This window comes from Lycorma delicatula, chromosome 7 (assembly GCF_047948215.1).
Source record: "Lycorma delicatula isolate Av1 chromosome 7, ASM4794821v1, whole genome shotgun sequence".
NCBI classification, from domain to species: domain Eukaryota; kingdom Metazoa; phylum Arthropoda; class Insecta; order Hemiptera; family Fulgoridae; genus Lycorma; species Lycorma delicatula.
The window spans coordinates 56,932,387-56,954,218 of NC_134461.1; the positions used below are offsets into that span (position 1 = coordinate 56,932,387).

Below are 21,832 nucleotides of genomic sequence, written 5' to 3' on the forward strand. Positions count from 1 at the left end.
TGTTTTCCTTTTTTAGTAATAAAGATTTCCAGTGTACTAAATTTGCTACCATTGCTGGAAAAGTTAGCATTTTCTACATTACACTCATTGATAAAAAAAAATTTAGTTTACAAAAACTTAATTATAAATTATGTAAGACTATTTCTTAATTGTTCAAGCATTATACTTCAAGTATGCAAACTAACAACCTGGCAAAAATTTTATTTCAAATTAATAAGGAACTTGGGGGGATCTGAGTGACTCTTAGCTGGTTCAATATCACAATTGAACCATCTTTAATACTGATGTACAACCCAACCACCAAAGAACAGTGGTATCCATGATCTAGTATTCAAATTGGTAATAAAAGTAACTACCTTCACTAGGATTTGAACTATAGAATTTTAAACTTTAAAATCAGCTGATTTATGATGACGAGTTCACCATTAGACCAACTCAGTGAATAAGAATTTTATTTTGGGATTTTGATTTAACTCTTAATAAAAGAAGAGGAAAAGATGCCAAATAACTTTTAACAGAAAAATAATTTTACTTTACTGTTATTTATTATAAAGTGAGCTCTTGCTGAAAGATTTATTATACGCAATAAGTAAATAAATAAATAAGTAATGTTTAAGATTGCATTATACATAAAATTTAAGGAGGCTAAGGAAAAACTGCAAATTACTAAAAGCTTTGAATAATAACATTTCCATTAATAAAATTCTGCTCTGTATATATATATATATGTGTGTGTATATATATATATATATATATGTGTGTGTGGGTGTGTGTGTATGTAAAAAGTCTTCTTTGTTACAGATTATTTTACCAAAGATATGCTGAAATTGTGCATGGGAGTATTATACATGAAAGTTGTGGCAATTAAAAATGTCAAGCCTGAATTAAATTAAAAAAATTCATTAAAGATTCAGCAATCACAACCCGAATAAATACAAATTCAAGAATCAAAGAACGCAAAATATGGAACACTATTCAAACATAATTTTATGGTTTTATATGTCTAAAAAAAAAGTTGATAATGAGGAAAGGGTAAATAAATTATAATTTTAATCTGCTTAAAACATGAACACAAACTATTCTCAATACATTTTTTGATGACTGTCTTTTAATTCTTGGTCCCTGTTTTTACATACAACAGTTCATTTACAATTTGAAAAAAGTTATTCTCTATACATCTATTACATAAACGCAAATAATGTTTTAATAATGACATTAATTTTAGGAAGAAGTTTCCATATAACTTGTAAAAATGTAATTAATAATTTTTTAATAGCTTGAAAATGTTATTATGTTTCAACATGCTGATCAACAAATCTCATTCACTGTTATCACAACTTTGTAACAAAAAAAACTGGAGAATATGATGCCTAATTGTACAAGGAGGAAAGAAAAAAAGAATTTAGAGAGTTAAACCCTTACCATATGCAGTTCCTATTTTTAGGATTCCTTGCCATGTGAAATTTTTTTACATGCTAAATCGAGAACTGTCTTATTTGATTATAAATTATTCTACATTTTGATTCAGGAATACTTATTTAATGAATAATTTTAATTAATATACTCATAAATTGTATGTTATTTTTAACTATATTACACGAATATAAAACAGGGGGAAATATAAAAATTAACCTATTGCTGATGTAAATAATATGGTATGAATTATAAATGTTAACGAATAAGCCTGAAGTAAAGGTTAATAACATTATGAAAGTTTCTAATATTTTTGTTACTGAATAATGTTTTTTTGAACATTTAGGATAAAGAACTGGCCTTTGACTCAGACTATTACAATGAAATCAGTTAATCATTAAATATACTGTCAGTACCATCACTAGAAAAATCCTTGCTAATAATATTGGCAATATCCAAATCACTTGTACAATAAGTATGAACCACTTCTTTGTATACAACTCATACACTGTTACACACCCATTTTTTTAAACTCACACGGGGCGGCCAGCATTCATCTGGAAGACCTCAGCCACCACCTGAGTCGTGGCGGTAATTAACCCTAGCTCAGGCCCCCCTTGCATCACAGAAACATTCTGACCTTCTGCTTCTGGAGGGCCCAAAAATTCCTCCACAAGAGTGCTACCCTTCCCGTCCTACTTCTATACAAGGTCTTACACCACCCTGTCCGGCAGTCTTACTGTTTTAGTATGCTTTAAACAAAAAAAAATTTGTGTAAACATTACACATTTAACATTCATTTTTTGTAAAATGTTAAATATAATATACTCGATTAATTAACATGATATAAACTATACTATATACTGCACATTTTTCTCTATAAATTACATTTCAATGGACTGCAGTAGAAGTTTCATGTTAAGTGATATCGGTCAAAGGACTACAAAGTTTATTGATGATATGAAGTTTACCTGTATGATATCTATCCTCATTGGTAAGTGTTCTGGACTGGTCTTTATTCAATATCTATTTTGTATCGATTCTCAGATAAGATCACTTACTAGGATTCAGCTACACTACAGATACAACTGAGACACACTTTTCTTTTTGCCTGGTGGTTAAAAATAACTGGCTTTCTTTAGGGTATAAATTTTTGTTTTTTCCTTATGGAAAAATATTAAAAATTAAATATTATGTTAGACAAACCACATTCTTCGATTATTGGAGAAGCCAATGGCATCATTGTCAATGATGTCAGTTTAAATGTCAACAGTAAGATGTCAACAGTTTTCTAATTTTGCTACAAGAGGCAACATTAACAGCAGCATCATTAAAACTGTTATTTCTGAAAAAATTGAATAAAGAACAATTACATAAAGGAAAAATAAAATATGAATGGTAAATTATTCTTAATACCAGGGCTAGAACAACAATTTATAAGTTAACCAATGATATATGGAAACCACATTAATGAAATTTAAAGAAAACTATACAAAATTCTGGTCATTATATTTATTTTAATGAATATATAGGGCATTATGTAATAATTTATGAGCCTTTTATCTATTCAATTTAAAAGTGTATTTCTTTTGATTCATAGTTTTATTTATAATTTATTTTAATCTGATATACTGTGTTCATAAAGATCAGCAATAGAAATTATTTATTTTTGAATGTTACACTGAACTAAATTTATTAATATTAAATACACTGTTTTTAAAGCTCAGATCACAAGAATTTCAGTTGCTCTTCTGTCCATCTTCAATGAGTGATGCTGCTGTTCTCAAGACAAACTTGAAGCTTGTGCATGGAAATATAATGCAGAAGTTTTATAACATAATGAGAAATTACATACCCAACTGAGATTTGAACCCAGGAACTTTTAAAGACTGAAATGTTACCACTATACCACACGACTGTCTGCTTGGATTAGAACTGTCTGTTCTTTAATAGATATTATTTATTTCATAATTTTTTAATAATAAAAAGTTAATGGGGCTTATTTGTGTATGGGCAGAATTACAAGCTGTTAATGTTAGTGAATTCATGATGTGCATCTATGAGATGGTTGGTAAAAGTTAACTCAATTACGTCTTAAGAGTTCATTAAACTTTCATCTTATCAATGTAAAACGTTTTGTAATCATACACACCTGTAGTTTATATATTCTACATTACCATGCTTCTTTAACCATATGTTGTATAAGCATATTATTAAATCTTGGACCTTCCAGATAAAATACAGATACTACAGTTTACAGGGCCAACATTCCATCAACAGAGTAAGTACACTTCATGCAATGCAGAATGAAAATATAACAATCCATTATAAAGATTTCACAATGTAGACCTAATGCAAAATCTACACACATACACTCACAGTAAAGATAAACAATGCATCATTCAAGTCATATAAGAACTAGTACACACAAACTTAAATCCTAAAATAAATGGCTGGGTCACATTTAAACCAGTCCCTACCATAAACAAGCAAAACTCTTGATTCATTCAATTAAAGTAAAATGTTTATAGATCCCTGGATGATGAAATATTTTAGTTGATAAGGGTAAGTATTTAAAAAAACAATTTTATATAAAGTTACACAAAATAATCCACTACTGAATTATTTAACCACTGGTTAAGTTACATCACTCAAAAATAATATTTTTCTAATAATTCAAGTAATACCTTTAAAAAAATTTGTTAGTAAAATACTAAATTCAGTATTTGTGTAACTGAATTTAATATATCAAATTTAATAAACGATATTTATTATAATTTAATATCCAGTTTCTAATAAAATGTTTTTTTTAAATCAATTTTAATTCAAAATTACCAGCATAAATTTAACAAAAAAAGGTGCATTCAATATTATAATGATAATATTAGTATTCATTAGTAAACTAAAACAAACAAAAATAACTGCTAATTCCCGCAATACCTAGAAAGAATATAAGATTCGTAAACTAAATGTAATAAGTTACAACACTAATTAAAGTTGCAGAAATAAAAAAATCTTTAAAAGCACGATAATAAACAGAAAGTAACAACTACAATAACACTATCAAATATTCTATTTACTCATGACTCACCACATAGAATCCTGGTGGACATTTGGACTGGTCTTCAACCACACAAATTGAAGTAATTGGTTTATCATCAGGAAATGACTTTAATACTTGCTGCATCATAATTAAAAGATATCAGTCTTACTCGGTAGATAATTCGAAGAAACAGATTAATATCGGTGCAACCGTAAATGCAAACAGCTAACAAGTTACAAATGAAAAGGAAACGAAGCACGTAAACTTAATTCTTAAATTAATTTAAAGGTCATTTTATAAGAGCGATTGGTGATCTGTCAAAAAATCCTCACGAACAGATGGCATAGTTTACGATGGTCTCTTTAGACCTAACCTCCATTATAAAATTCATAATATTTACACAATTAATTTTTTACAGACAACATAGCAAAAATCTGTAACTATACAATGTCATAATAAATTCACTTAACGGAAGGTGAACAAAGAAAAAATATCGACCTAACAATCATGCAACTAATAACACCAATAAAGTTCAGGACCCCTCACTCAGATTTATGAACGGAATGAAACACAGACCATTGCTGCCAACATATACTGTGTAGAAACGAAAATTTACCGTTACTACTTTAAGACAAAACCGTTAACTGCCAAAACGCATAAGTATGTCAAACGTAGGTAAAAAAAAATGCAGTTACGAAATCGTTACATAGTCTCTTAAACGCGAGAAGAAAATCTGTAATACGGAAGTAGTTAACAAAGAACCTTAGTTGTAGGAAAATAAGCCAACAGTTAACGGTTAATTTTTTTACTTATAATAAACAGAACTGATAAATTATTTCAAATAACTTTCTTTTCTTGATAAATCCATTTCACTTTTATCTTCAAAATAACTATTGTTCTCTAGTAAACAATTTAATTTCTAAAACTAAATTAATTATTTACATACATAAAACAGATAATGAAGTCTACATAATGCATTCTTTACCACAAAAAGGAAAATATTAATTTTCTCTTTAACAACCTTGTCAGGGTATGAAGCATCTGAGATATAAACAAAATTACCAGAATTGTTTCTGTGAGAGTAATGGTGCACAGTGAATATTAATAAATTAAACTGCTAGCCCCTGCAATAATTAAATTAAGGTGTTTCTTACTGGAATGAATATTGCTTGCGTTTCATTGGCTTTTATTTTCAACGTATTCTGATCAATGAAGGCAACAGAAATTTTCCCTAGTAAACCTGCTGTGGGATGTTCTGTATAGTTAAGACATTTTCAATAATCATGTAAGGTCACTCGTAACCATCTGATTATGGTACCTAATATTACCCAAATGTTTATTTAAGTACTTCAGCCAATCCCTGAAAAGTGACAGTGACTCCAACACACAGTCACCACCACTAACAAAGTTATTGCCCCACCGACTACCAGATAGTATGCAGCATAATAAAAACAGAGCCTACAACAACTAAATGAAGCAATACCTCTGTTGACTGAAAATTCAGATAACTGGCAGCTTTTTGATATTACATAACATAAGTGATTATTATGATTATGTTGATTAATATTTGCAGGCTAAAAAATATGTAAGCAAAAGGTAAAAATGGGCATAGTTGCTGTGCAAAACAGTGAACTATCTCAATCAGAGGCTGGCCCTCAATGGGTTAATTGTTTCATTCTTCAACCCTCACCTTTTCCTTATCTTTGTATGAATACAAAACTAATAGAGTTTGTAAATTAGTAAAAGCATTATATGGATTAAAAGAAAGTCCTAGAGCATGGTACGAATGCTTTAATAATTTTATGAACAAAATAGGTTTTATAAGAAGTAATTATGATTATTGTCTTTAAGCAAAATATAATGATAAAGAATCAATATATATATATATATATATATATATATATATATATATATTACTATTCGTTGATTTGCTGTCAAAATAAATAAAAGATTGATGTGATAAAAAACCAATTATCTAAAAGATTTAATATGAAAGATATGAGAAAGGTAAATATTGGTATAAATAAATAAATATTAGTTATGATGAGAAAAATGGAAGTATGGCTTTAAATCAAGAAAAATATATGATTCTTTAGCTAGAAAATATAATTTGGAGAATGCAAAACTTTATAATACACTAATGGAAACAAATTTAAAATTAGATAAAGCAACTGAAATTGATGAAAGAATTAAATACAGAAATTTAATTGGAGAGTTATTATATATAACTGCAGTTACTAGATCTAATACAGCTTTTAGTGTTAATTATTTGTCAATATTTCAAAGTGGATACAATGATATTCATTATAAGTATGCTCTTAGAATTTTGAAGTATTTAAACAAAATTAAAAATCTAAAATTAATCTACAATAAGAATGAAACAATTCTCATAAACTGGAGATCTCATAAAATTACTGGAGATCTCATAAAAAAAAATCTGTGACAAAGTCTTTGACGTTTGCTGAATATGTGGCTCTATCAGAGGCGGTAACTGATATTAATTTTGTAATTGATATGTTAAAGGAAACTTTTAAAGTAAAAGTTAAAAAGTCTGTAAAAATATTTGAGGACAATTCAGGAGCATTAGCAATAGCAAAATATGGAAATTTCACGAAAAACTCAAAACTCATAGAAGTGCAATATCATTATGTGAATGAAAATTATGATAAAGTAGTTATTGATTTGATTAGAGTTGAAACTGAGAATAATATTACTGATATATTTACAAAGAGTTGTGTAAAGCTAAGTTTGAAAAATGTATGAATTTGTTAAGAATTGTTTAATGTAAAAAAATTTGGTTTATAAGTGTAAAATTGTAAATAGTAAAAGTAAGGAGGCGTGTTGAGTACGTGATACTTTTACTATTCCTATAACAGACCAAGTTGCGACATCTATTGGCTAATGTATGTATTGGAGTGTTGAGTCAGGTGATGGGACACAACATAACACAGCAATATAGTTTATTTCCTTTTATTATTAGCATTAATAAATATAATTATTATTAATACTCTATTTATTTACTGACTAAAACCCGGACCTCAACATCTTAATTCAAAAAAAGTCTTATATATATAAACCATACATATATGGTTTTCCAAAATAATTTTTATAATGTTAAAAATGCATTTCTGCATATTCTTACTTTTTGTTATAGATTGCCAATTGATATAAATTTTCTTTACATTATGTTTATTTTTATGCATTAATCTAAATTTTACCTTAAAATATATTAATATGAAAGCATTAAATTATTATTTACATCACTAAAAAAAAAAAAATTATAATACTGTATAACTTTTGACTTTCAAACCAATATCGTTGATCAATTACAGTAATATAAATATAAAAGCTAACTTAATATTTTGAACATTAAAAACTACGATTTGAAGACATACAATTTATTAGAATATTTTTATGAAACATTAATTAGGTCATGATAGTGACTAAACCCTCTCTAGAGACCCAGAGAAGCTAAGAAATGCCTTTACGGTTTCAGTTTCAATTATGGTAAAATCCTGACATCACCTCCCCATGGTAGAGAGGAGACGACAACTGTTTATTACATGTTGTTATATGTAGATGGCAAACGAATGAAGGGACAGAATATCTTCTGGGATAAGATCCCCTCTACCAAATGGCAACAGCCTCTTTGAGGGTGAGCAGGTAGAGATCCCAAGGCCACTCCATTGCCCCTTGGGACAGAAAAGGTGGAAGAGCCAAAATTGGTCAATGGCATTAGGATGCAGAAGGCAACGGGAAGCCACTGCACTAAAAATCTTGAAGGATATCCCTTTGAGTTCATATGGTATAGATCTGTTCAATGTAAAATTATCCAAAGTTTCTATTCCCCCAGTCAGATCATCGGCAGAGGGGAATATTGTGAGCACCATTATATCTGGAAGGCCTGACAGTTCTGGAAAGATCAAAGTATATGACAACAAAGTTTGAATTGCCAGATTGAATATATGCAGTTTATTTATGACTAAGAAGCTTGCAAATGTGGAGACAGAGAGGTGCATGTTGAAGCTGTGCATTCTCAGATAAGATGGCCTGGTTCTGAGATTCAGATTATGAAGGAAGAATCCTTGTACTTTTCTGGGGGATTGGATGCTAACCTTAGGTATGAAGTTGCCATATTTGTGTCATCAATAACAGCAAAATCAGTTCATTCTACTTAATGATTGGGTAATGATATTAAGATTACAAACGTCACATCGAGTTATGAACAATATTCAAGTTCATCATATCAATATTCAAGTTCAAGGCATCATTCTATGATGCCTTGGAAAAAGCAATGAAACTTACAAAAAAATGGAGAGTTAACAGGTCATGGGTGATTTTAACTCAAAAATTGGCTCTGGTGCTGAAGTTAGTGATCTGGGAAGGTATGGTCTGGGCAAATGAAACACAAAAGACAGATTGGTGTGGTTTTGTGTAGAACATGACATTTTCATTTTTAATACCTTCTTTAAACTTTACCCTAGAAGTTTAAACTCATGGACATCACCCGCTGTTTGTGGGAAGTACAGTCAGGAATCAAATCAATTTTATTCCAGTGAAACAATAACTAAAGAAATATGTGAAGTCATTAAACACTTATCCTGGTGTTAAAAGTGACCATCTTAACACTGACGTTTCTAAAGCATTGCATTTTAAAGTCCATTACTACTGGGTTGTGGTTGCTATTAAAATGGCAAATGAATGAGTGTTAAGATTCTGTCAAATGTAAAAAAAAATTGAGGTAGTTCAGGAGAAACACAATCACTTTAACTTATATAAAAAGGTAAAAGAGCTGAGTGGTCTGCAAAGGAAACTGTTTGATCAAATTTTGAGAAATGTAAACAATGAGATATTCCTGGAAGTTGAAGAAAAACTTAAAAGTTAGAAGCTGGAAGGAATATGTTGAACTTCTTTTCAAGGACAAGAGAGGTGATCCTTCTGACAAAAGCATTAATGACGGTGGTGCTGAAATCACAAAGAAGTAGTGTATGCTATTGAACTTCAGAAGAATGGTAAAGCCATTGGTCCAGACAGTTTATGTTGAAATTATTAAAGTAATAGCTGAACAGGAATCGAATGGCCTCAGTCTCCTAACATCATTGTTCAATATATTTATGGGTCGGGAAAGATGCCTTATGATTGGTTGAGATTAACTTTCATACCACTGCTGAAGAAGAGCAGCTTGTGGTATGACTATCACGTGATAGTCTAATGTGATGACTATCATTTGATTAGTTTCATGTCTCATGTACTCAAAATATTTCTGCAAATTAAACAAACCCAGATATATAAGAAATGTGAATCTCACATGGATCAGAGTCAGTTTGGATTCTGAAATGGTGTTGGCACGCATGAAGCACTCTTCTCCTTTAACGTACTAATCCAGAGGTGCAGTCACATAAATATCAATGTATATGCCTGTTTCATCAACTATAAAAATGTCTTCGATTGTGTGAGCCATGAAAAGATGGTAGAGGTTCTGAGATCAATCTGCATCGACAAAAATTATTTGTGTATCAGCACGTTGTACTGGAATCACACTACAGATGTCAAAATTGACCAAGGAACACTGAATGTGACTGCAATCAGGAAGTGTTTGTCAGGGTTGTGTATTATCACCTCTTTTATTCAGTATTTATTCTGAAGCAATTCTTAGGGAAGTGATGATGGAGGAAACAAGTAGAATCATGATGAATGTAAAAGGGTATAAACAGCATCAGGTATGTGGATGACAGTGTTATCATAGCAATTGACCTAACTGTGCTTCAACACATGATAGATTTAGTTCCAACGCAGTGAGGAGTTTGGCTTGTTTGTCAATGCTTCTAAGACCAAGGTTATAGTGTTCTCTAGGAGAAATATCCCAGAAACCCTTTGCTTGATGTTAATAACATCAAGCAAGTATCCTCTGTAAAATACTTGGGTGACTCCAAGAGAGAGATAAAATGTAGAATAGAACAGACTAGGAGGGAATTTAATGGCGTGAAGCAACTGTTTTTAAGATCAGATCTTATTCTGCAGCTGAGAATCTGAGTGACCCGTTGTTATGTGTTCTCCACTTTTCTCTATGAATGCGAAAGCTGGATCCTTGATAAAAAATGTGAGAACAGAATTTATGCTTTTGAAATGTATCTGTATCGCCGTCTCTTGCAACTTGGGTGCTGAAAATTTCAAATGACAAAGTTCTTCATCAGATGAGGAAACAAAACGAACTGCAGCTCACTATACAGGAAAGAAAGATTCAACATTTAGGGCACATTATGAGAGGTGAGCGGTACCAGTTACAAATTATAATTGAAAGAAAGATACAAGGTGAAAGATCTGTTGGGAGGCGGAAGAATTCATGGCTGAAGTATATTCAAAGATGGTACAACTGCATATCAAAAGAAGCTTTCCATGCTGCAGTAACACGTTCACACTGGCTACATGGAACCTCAACCTTCGCTTAGAAGAAGAAATGAGTAAACAGTTCATTTAGTATGAGACTACTTATAACTAAAGACCTGTAGAATATCAAGATAAATAGAATGATTGGATATGAACAGACTGTATAAAAAAAGAAACATACATTCTTTAAGTTAGTTTCTTTCATACCATAAACAGAATGACTATCTTTCACTGGTAAGTAATGACGTGTTTTTATTGAAAATAGTAAATAGTAACGTCAGCGTCCTCAAATTTCATATTCCTTCATGTCGCCAGTAATTACACAAGTAAAACTTCATTAATCAAAATTCATGATAGTGTCAGATACATGTTTTTAAATTTTACGTGTTTGATATGTTTCAAAAAATGACAGATAATATTTTATATCAATCTTCAATTGACAACAGCTTCCTGTGACTTTTACATTGTTAACATCTGATTAGGGAAAGGTTGTTAAAACTCTTGAAGACAAATTCACAAAGAAAAGTATGGGTGAAACGTACATAAAACTAAAATTTTTGGAAGTTAAAAATTATTCATTTGGTTGAAAGCTGATACAAAGTTGAAGCTCTACTGATTAATGAGAATAAAGATTTTACAATAATCTTAAGGTTCTAAAAATTAAGATTTCTAAAAGTAAAAATTAAGATAACTGAATGATCAATATCCATAAAAAGATTGCTGCTTCAAAACAATACCTTCATTTTTTCGGCTTTACACATTTAGTAATTAGGTGCTCACATTTTGGTTTCAATATACATAGTAACCTTCAGCAAGTTTTATATTGCTAACTGTTATATCACTTTAAACAAAGATTCAGTTTTGGATAACTTTTATTAGCTTCAGTGTTTCCATTTTTCTATTTATTTGCAAGCATTATGTTTCAACAGTTGTCAATTGTGTAATACCACTACAGGTATAGGAAACTGTATTTACTTTTGCTAACATATAGAAATATTTAATTATGATTGATAGGCGGTAGTAATTATTCAATAAGAAAATAGTAATAGCACACCAAGCGCCTTTCCTATAATTAATCTTCAAAGTAAATAACTAATATACTTAACAAACAAGGTATTACGGCAAAATAAACTTTTTACATTATAATTAAGTATGACATTTTTTAACTAATTTTATATCATCCATATAATATTTCAGCCACCACAGCTTACCAAATAAATGAGGAAGACATTAAATTATAAACAAGTAACAAATAAGTACTAACAGGAGAGCTAAACTATGAGATACAGACACCAAAGCACCGAAAACAGCATTAAAGGGAAAAGGTATATCACAGTATCAGCTGTCGGCTGATTTTCACAGAGAAATATAAAAGTTTAATTCGTGGTAAAGGTCGGAATTTTTCATATATTACAGTCCATATCATACATCCATATATGAGAAATTCAACTTATTTAGTGTATTATCTACAAGTAACATTTACAAGGATGAACAATGAATATAATGATCCCGCACAAGATGATACACTTATAAGATGAAACATGTTGATACAATGATGCCTGGAATGTCTCAGGGAGTAGCACGCTATGAAATCAGGTAAACGTGGCCAGAAATTTAGAATAAACAGAAATGTAACAACATAATTATCCAAATACGGAATGTGTTAATGGACTTGAGGGTAGTAATGGCAAATTTCAAGATGAGGTATAGAAATAGGATACAGGTAGGTTCATTGATTTGAATCACATTAATTAGTTATATAAAATTCCTTAAAAATATACAGATGCCATATTTTAACATGAGTCTTAAAGAAACTAATATTCCTACATAAAACATAGTACGTCAGAAATAATAGTAAACAACTGTCATATCCTAAAACACTTGTACATGTTACAACATATTTCTCAAAGACCTTTATTAAATAATTCAGAAGATAAGGATAATGTATCCACTATATGTAAAGACTTTGTACAAACATAATTAATGTACAATTTTATGATCTCAATTTTTGTGAAAGCATTATTGTTGGCAAGGGCTTTCAATAATGAATTATTTTACTAAATTATATAATAATTTTTAAGTAAATCTAAGAACAGAATTTATATATACAAAATGTGTATATATATATTTGTTCATTTTTTTAAAGTCAATTTTAAGACTCATATTCCTCTGCACTATCATACAAATACAGTATAAATATATAACTATTTACCAAGTACAGAATAAAATTATATTAAGTAGGATGACACTAACCTTATATCATTATATATAAATACAAAAGAGTATTTTCACGATTTTCTCGCATCTTCAGTTGGTCTAAACTTTTAATTGTTCATGTAAAATTTCATATTATAAATACACAACATTAACAAAACAAAATCTTGATAAATACAATAAAACAAAATTTGTTAAAAGTTTGGATACAAACTTTAAAACCAATTCAAATCAAAATGAAATTGTTTTTTCCTTTAAATTTAAAATCAAAATTAAATGTTAAAGATTCCATATATAAAAATGTTGTCAAATAATAAAAACATTAATTAAAAGTTTAAATAATAAATATGTTAAAAAAGAATGAATATGTGTGTGTGGTTTGGCTAGCCAATATTGTATTACTGAGAGAAGTTTAAATAGATTAACTAAAAATTAACAATATTTGATAAAGTGCTGCTTATCTATTGTAGCCTTTATAATCGTGACATCCTCGTACTCTGTTGGTTGATCAAGCTGAATCCATTTTTAAAATTATATACATAAAATCTCTCTAAAATGTTTAAACCCCTATTATTATTAATCATATTAGATTTTTTAATTTCTAATATTTCCAAAGTGGTGTAAATATCAGATATTGAATGTTTATTATTTTTAAGATAATCAGAAACATTAGAAAAATCCAATTTTCCATTTTTATATCTGAAATGTTCAGAAATTCTGGTTTTGAAAGATCTAGTGGTTTTTCCTATATAAATATGGTACAGTCATTACATTTTATTTTGTAAATTCCACCCAAATTACATACACTATGTGAATCAGTTTGTCCAATGTTTTTTAAATGTTTTATTATGTGATTGTTTTTCTGGTATGCAAGTTTAAACTTATTTTTATCATAAAAACCTTTGTAATATTTTCAATTATGCTATCAGAATACACATATTTTAAATATGCATTGTCAATTTTTTATGCATCATTTACTGGTATTAGACATTTATTATTGTTAATTTTTAATATGTTTTTATATATATACATATATCAATTAAAAGTTTTTTGTACAATCAATTAAAAATTCACTATAACCATTATATATAACAATTTGTTTTATAATATTTATTAATTTAATTTATTTTTATTTTCATTATATTGCATGTAATTAATTGCTCTATTAGCCATGTTTGTATATGTATTAATCTTGTGTGAATATGGATGTTTTGAATACCCATGTATGTGGTTTTATTAGTAGTGGGTTTTCTATATACAGACATAAAATGATTTATTTTTATTAATTTCAATACTAACATCTAAGTAATTTATTGTCCTATTTATATCAATTTCAAAAGTAAATTTTAACACATTAGAGCATGAATTTTATTTTTTCAAAATTATTAGATGTTCATTATATACAACAGGGTTTTAGACTACAAAATATCAACATACCTAGTCCATAGTAAAATGTTAAGTATGAACAATGCCAAATCCTGTCGATAAATTTCAGCCTTAATAGAGCCGGTAAAGGAAAATCCATGGGGGAAAAGTATTTTCCTGAGTATAATATTTGTCATTAAATTTAAAATAATTTTGTTGGCATACATTTTTAATACTATCAACAAAAACAGTATTTGTGGTTATACATTAATTTATTTTTTATATTAGTAGTTTTTTCTATGGGTATGCTTAACTTTTAATTTTGATTTTAAATCATAGATTTAAAGGAAAAACAGTTTAATTTTAATTCCATTTTGATTTGAATTGGTTTTAAAGTTTATATCCAAAGTTTTAACAAATTTTGTTTTATTGTATTTATCAAGATTTTATTTTGTAAATGTTGTGTATTTTTTTTTTTTTGTCTTCAGTCATTTGACTGGTTTGATGCAGCTCTCCAAGATTCCCTATCTAGTGCTAGTCGTTTCATTTCAGTATACCCTCTACATCCTACATCCCCAACAATTTGTTTTACATACTCCAAACGTGGCCTGCCTACACAATTTTTCCCTTCTACCTGTCCTTCCAATATTAAAGCGACTATTCCAGGATGCCTTAGTATGTGGCCTATAAGTCTGTCTCTTCTTTTAACTATATTTTCCAAATGCTTCTTTCTTCATCTATTTGCCGCAATACCTCTTCATTTGTCACTTTATCCACCCATCTGATTTTTAACATTCTCCTATAGCACCACATTTCAAAAGCTTCTAATCTTTTCTTCTCAGATACTCCGATTGTCCAAGTTTCACTTCCATATAAAGCGACACTCCAAACATACACTTTCAAAAATCTTTTCCTGAGATTTAAATTAATTTTTGATGTAAACAAATTATATTTCTTACTGAAGTCTCGTTTAGCTTGTGCTATTCGGCATTTTATATCGCTCCTGCTTCGTCCATCTTTAGTAATTTTACTTCCCAAATAACAAAATTCTTCTACCTCCATAATCTTTTCTCCTCCTATTTTCACATTCAGCGGTCCATCTTTGTTATTTCTACTACATTTCATTACTTTTGTTTTGTTCTTGTTTATTTTCATGCGATAGTTCTTGCGTAGGACTTCATCTATGCCGTTCATTGTTTCTTCTAAATCCTTTTTACTCTCGGCTAGAATTACTATATCATCAGCAAATCGTAGCATCTTTATCTTTTCACCTTGTACTGTTACTCCGAATCTAAATTGTTCTTTAATATCATTAACTGCTAGTTCCATGTAAAGATTAAAAAGTAACGGAGATAGGGAACATCCTTGTCGGACTCCCTTTCTTATTAGGGCTTCCTTCTTATGTTCTTCAATTGTTATTGTTGCTGTTTGGTTCCTGTACATGTTAGCAATTGTTCTTCTATCTCTGTATTTGAACCCTAATTTTTTTAAAATGCTGAACATTTTATTCCAATCTACGTTATCGAAAGCCTTTTCTAGGTCTATAAACGCCAAGTATGTTGGTTTGTTTTTCTTTAATCTTCCTTCTACTATTAATCTGAGGCCTAAAATTGCTTCCCTTGTCTCTATACTTTTCCTGAAACCAAATTGGTCTTCTCCTAACACTTCTTCCACTCTCCTCTCAATTCTTCTGTATAAAATTCTAGTTAAGATTTTTGATGCATGACTAGTTAAACTAATTGTTCTGTATTCTTCACATTTATCTGCCCCTGCTTTCTTTGGTATCATAACTATAACACTTTTTTTGAAGTCTGATGGAAATTCCCCATTTTCATAAATATTACACACCAGTTTGTATAATCTATCAATCGCTTCCTCACCTGCACTGCGCAGTAATTCTACAGGTATTCCGTCTATTCCAGGAGCCTTTCTGCCATTTAAATCTTTTAATGCTCTCTTAAATTCAGATCTCAGTATTGTTTCTCCCACTTCATCCTCCTCAACTTCCTCTTCTTCCTCTATAACACCATTTTCTAATTCATTTCCTCCATATAACTCTTAAATATATTCCACCCATCTATCGACTTTACCTTTCGTATTATATATTGGTGTACCATCTTTGTTTAACACATTATTAGATTTTAATTTATGTACCCCAAAATTTTCCTTAACTTTCCTGTATGCTCCGTCTATTTTACCAATGTTCATTTCTCTTTCCACTTCTGAACACTTTTCTTTAATCCACTCTTCTTTCACCAGTTTGCACTTCCTGTTTATAGCATTTCTTAATTTCCGATAGTTCCTTTTACTTTCTTCATCACTAGCATTCTTATATTTTCTACGTTCATCCATCAGCTCCAATATATCGTCTGAAACCCAAGGTTTTCTACCGGTTCTCTTTATTCCGCCTAAGTTTGCTTCTGCTGATTTAAGAATTTCCTTTTTAACATTCTCCCATTCTTCTTCTACATTTTCTACCTTATCTTTTTTACTCAGACCTCTTGCGATGTCCTCCTCAAAAATCTTCTTTACCTTCTCTTCCTCAAGCTTCTCTAAATTCCACCGATTCATCTGACACCTTTTCTTCAGGTTTTTAAACCCCAATCTACATTTCATTATCACCAAATTACGGTTGCTATCAATGTCTGCTCCAGGGTAAGTTTTGCAGTCAACGAGTTGATTTCTAAATCTTTGCTTAACCATGATATAATCTATCTGATACCTTCCAGTATCGCCTGGCTTTTTCCAAGTGTATATTCTTCTATTATGATTTTTAAATTGGGTGTTGGCAATTACTAAATTATACTTCGTGCAAAATTCTATAAGTCGGTCCCCTCTTTCATTCCTTTTGCCCAGCCCGTATTCACCCACTATATTTCCTTCCTTGCCTTTTCCAATGCTTGCATTCCAATCTCCAACTATTATTAAATTTTCATCTCCTTTTACGTGTTTAATTGCTTCATCAATCTCTTCGTATACACACTCTACCTCATCATCATCATGGGCGCTTGTAGGCATATAGACGTTAACAATCGTTGTCGGTTTAGGTTTTGATTTTATCCTTATTACAATGATTCTATCGCTATGCGTTTTGAAATATTCCACTCTCCTCCCTATCTTCTTGTTCATCATGAAACCTACTCCTGCCTGCCCATTATTTGACGCTGAGTTAATTACTCTAAAATCACCTGACCAAAAGTCGCCTTCCTCTTCCCACCGAACCTCACTAATTCCTACTATATCCACATTTGTCCTACCCATTTCCCTTTTTAAATTTTCTAGCCTACCAATCTTTTTCAAGCTTCTAACATTCCACGCTCCGACTCGTAGAATGTTATTTTTTAATTTTCTGGTGACCCCTTCCTTAGTAGTCCCCACCCGGATATCCGAACGGGGGACTATTTTACCTCCGGAATATTTTACCAAGAAAGGCGCCTCCATTATTGCTATGTGAAAATGCAGAGAGCCACATTTTCTTGGAAAAAAAGCAGCTGTAGTTTTCCATTGCTTTCAGCTGCGCAGTACTCAGAGGACTGAGTGATGTTGATACGGCCGTTTAAGTCGTCCTGACTCACGCCCCTAACAACTACTGAAAGAGCTGCTGCCCTCTTTCAGGAATCATTCCTTAGTCTGGCTCTCAACAGATACCTCTCCGATATGGTTGCACCTTCGGTCCAGCTACTCTGTATCCCTGAGCACTCAAGCCCCCTCACCAACGGTAAGGTCTCATGATTCATAGAGGAGGTTGTGTATTTATAATATTTAATTTTACATGAACAATTAAAATTTTGGATCAACTAAAGATGCAAGAAAATCATTAAGTACTCTTGTGATACAAGGTAAGTGTCATCCTACCTAATTTAATTTTATTCTGAACTTGGTGGAACAAGTTATTTATTTATATTTGTGTATATATATATATATATATATTTCAATAAATAATATCAACTGAATTAATATTGTTGTTGTATAGTAGGAAATATTATATTTAATTTAAATATGCAAACTTGCCCAGCCAGATGGTAAAATGGCTAGAATTTTAGCTGCTAGGACAATTAAAAGCTAGATTTCTGATAATAGAAACCTAAAACTCAATAGGGTCTAGCTTTTCATCTACATATTAAAATAAGAAGCACATTTAAGTAAAATAAAAGTAAATAAAGTAATGTGTTAACATATAAAAGAATGTCTGGTATAGTAATTATACAAACCATTGGAAAAATGAACTAGAGATTAGTAATATATTTACAAATATTTATTTATATTATCAAAACCAAGTATAAGTTTATCCGAAAGATGCCATTTAGGCCATGAGCAAATCTGTATGGCCAAAGTAAAAAGCAGTAAAACCATTTAAAAACAGTCCATCTGCCAGGATGGTAGTTGAACCTCAGTATGCAGAGAAGGTTGATGGAAGGTAGTAAGTATTATTCTCTATGAAAATTTTTTCTTCGATTTTTTTTTTAAATGGGAAGATAAATTTTTTCTGAGATAGGGTGTTCAAATCATGGATTTCATTACCCATATGTATAAAAAAAACCAGTACAAATTTTATTTCCTTTTTTTTCTAAAATAGAAACAAAAGGAAAAATTTCAGTTCTACTAAGTTCAAATTAAGGTTTTCCTATATGTAATGAACTGTTATTAAACTATACTATACAATTAAAAACATTTAAACACAACAGCAATAATAAATGGTATGAATATATAATAAACACCAATAATTTGCAAAGTGTAAAAAGTGTATACAGCATAGAAAAAATATCATATCTGATAAATTACAAATGATATAATTAATTTTAATAACAATAAGAAATTTCATTCAAATATTCAAACAGATAAAAAAAGCTGAGCTTATAACATAAGTATAAAGGTTTTAATAGTGGCATTTGCAAATACTATTTCAAATTACATTTAAAATAATATACTTAGGGCCAACCCAATAATGATTTTTTAATAAAACCAAGTTTTTTATCATCTAGAGCAACCTTTTTAGCTCTCTGCAGTTAGTTTTTTTAAACAGTTTCTCTCTAGCTTGTTTAAACTTCCTCACTCAAGGACACCAATAGCACATCAACATCACCTAACCATGTAGAGAACATGACTGATATTACTTGTTATACTAAAATAATTCAGTATTATATTAAGTAGATGTATAACACAGCTATAGGTAGTAACAATTACAACAACTGACATATTTTTATTTTATATTAATTCACATGTAAATGCATAATAAAATAGATCAGGAACATAAATTAATTCAGAATGAAGCAGAATGATAACTTCTTAAATTAACTGATGTAGAAATAGAATCTGTAGAATAGAATTTTTATTCTATACAGATAAAAATCTGTATTACAGTGAAATTTTATTGATTATATTTCTTTTTTTTACAGATTGACTATTACATTAGTTGCAGGTAATTACCTGACTCAGCTCTTGCTTAACAATAATTTTTTAAATCCATTACTTGAAAATGTTTTTTTTCTAATCAGAAGCAACCTAGTCTCTCTATGTTAATTCCAAAACAAAAACTATAAAAAAGTTAGAGCTTGCCAAACATTATACTGTCACAGTGAATGAGAATGAGATCAGTACCATGGAATAATTAATTAAATAATTAGATAGTTCAAGTAAAAATGTAAATCTTTAGTATACTATACATAAAAATTTGTTGAATGCTTCATTTTTTTGTTTGAAAAATACAGGAATTTAATTAACATTGATTCAAAAATAAAAAATTAACTAGTACAAACTGAAGTTTAGCTTTCTGGAGTTAGGATTTATATAATTGTCCTCTTTTTTGAAACTTTTTTTTGTATTAATACATTTCTTATTTTAATAAAAATTAATTTATGCATTTTTAAGTTATCAGATTTGATAACTTTTTTGTGGTGTATAATTTTAAATACTACTTATTTATTACACAAACAAATTGAAGTGCTATCATTATTGAGATTATTCCTTTCGTACTTGTACAAAAGTACGCAAAAAATAGTACACACTTAAAAAAAAAATGATAGGTTCAATATATTTATTAATAGCAGTTTATCTTTACATATATATATATATATATATATATATATGCATTGTGAATGACACATTCACACTTTTTTATTTGTAGTATCTACTTTAGGTTGCATTTAATTAAAAAACAAATGTAAATAATACTGTTAATTGGTTGTAATAATCATAAAATAAAATTATAATTGGTTGTGGAATTTTATACAGAAGAATTGAGAGGAGAGTGGAAGAAGTGTTAGGAGAAGACCAATTTGGTTTCAGGAAAAGTATAGGGACAAGGGAAGCAATTTTAGGCCTCAGATTAATAGTAGAAGGAAGATTAAAGAAAAACAAACCAACATACTTGGCGTTTATAGACCTAGAAAAGGCTTTCGATAACGTAGATTGGAATAAAATGTTCAGCATTTTAAAAAAATTAGGGTTCAAATACAGAGATAGAAGAACAATTGCTAACATGTACAGGAACCAAACAGCAACAATAACAATTGAAGAACATAAGAAGGAAGCCCTAATAAGAAAGGGAGTCCGACAAGGATGTTCCCTATCTCCGTTACTTTTTAATCTTTACATGGAACTAGCAGTTAATGATATTAAAGAACAATTTAGATTCGGAGTAACAGTACAAGGTGAAAAGATAAAGATGCTACGATTTGCTGATGATATAGTAATTCTAGCCGAGAGTAAAAAGGATTTAGAAGAAACAATGAACGGCATAGATGAAGTCCTACGCAAGAACTATCGCATGAAAATAAACAAGAACAAAACAAAAGTAATGAAATGTAGTAGAAATAACAAAGATGGACCACTGAATGTGAAAATAGGAGGAGAAAAGATTATGGAGGTAGAAGAATTTTGTTATTTGGGAAGTAAAATTACTAAAGATGGACGAAGCAGGAGCGATATAAAATGCCGAATAGCACAAGCTAAACGAGACTTCAGTAAGAAATATAATTTGTTTACATCAAAAATTAATTTAAATCTCAGGAAAAGATTTTTGAAAGTGTATGTTTGGAGTGTCGCTTTATATGGAAGTGAAACTTGGACAATCGGAGTATCTGAGAAGAAAAGATTAGAAGCTTTTGAAATGTGGTGCTATAGGAGAATGTTAAAAATCAGATGGGTGGATAAAGTGACAAATGAAGAGGTATTGCGGCAAATAGATGAAGAAAGAAGCATTTGGAAAAATATAGTTAAAAGAAGAGACAGACTTATAGGCCACATACTAAGGCATCCTGGAATAGTCGCTTTAATATTGGAAGGACAGGTAGAAGGGAAAAATTGTGTAGGCAGGCCACGTTTGGAGTATGTAAAACAAATTGTTGGGGATGTAGGATGTAGAGGGTATACTGAAATGAAACGACTAGCACTAGATAGGGAATCTTGGAG

The 21,832-nt window shown here is 29.9% G+C and overlaps 1 protein-coding gene across 1 annotated transcript in view; it reads right to left on the reverse strand.

The window, feature by feature from the left end:
- Nucleotides 1-4,995, reverse strand: part of LOC142327973 (multivesicular body subunit 12B-like) — a 77,917-nt gene extending 72,922 nt beyond the window's left edge. Inside the window, exon 1 of the mRNA XM_075371396.1 lies at nt 4,505-4,995. Coding sequence (XP_075227511.1) covers nt 4,505-4,603 — 99 coding nt within the window. The 5' untranslated portion in view covers nt 4,604-4,995. The remainder of the gene's footprint in view (nt 1-4,504) is intronic.
- Between the last annotated feature and the right edge of the window lie 16,837 nt (nt 4,996-21,832).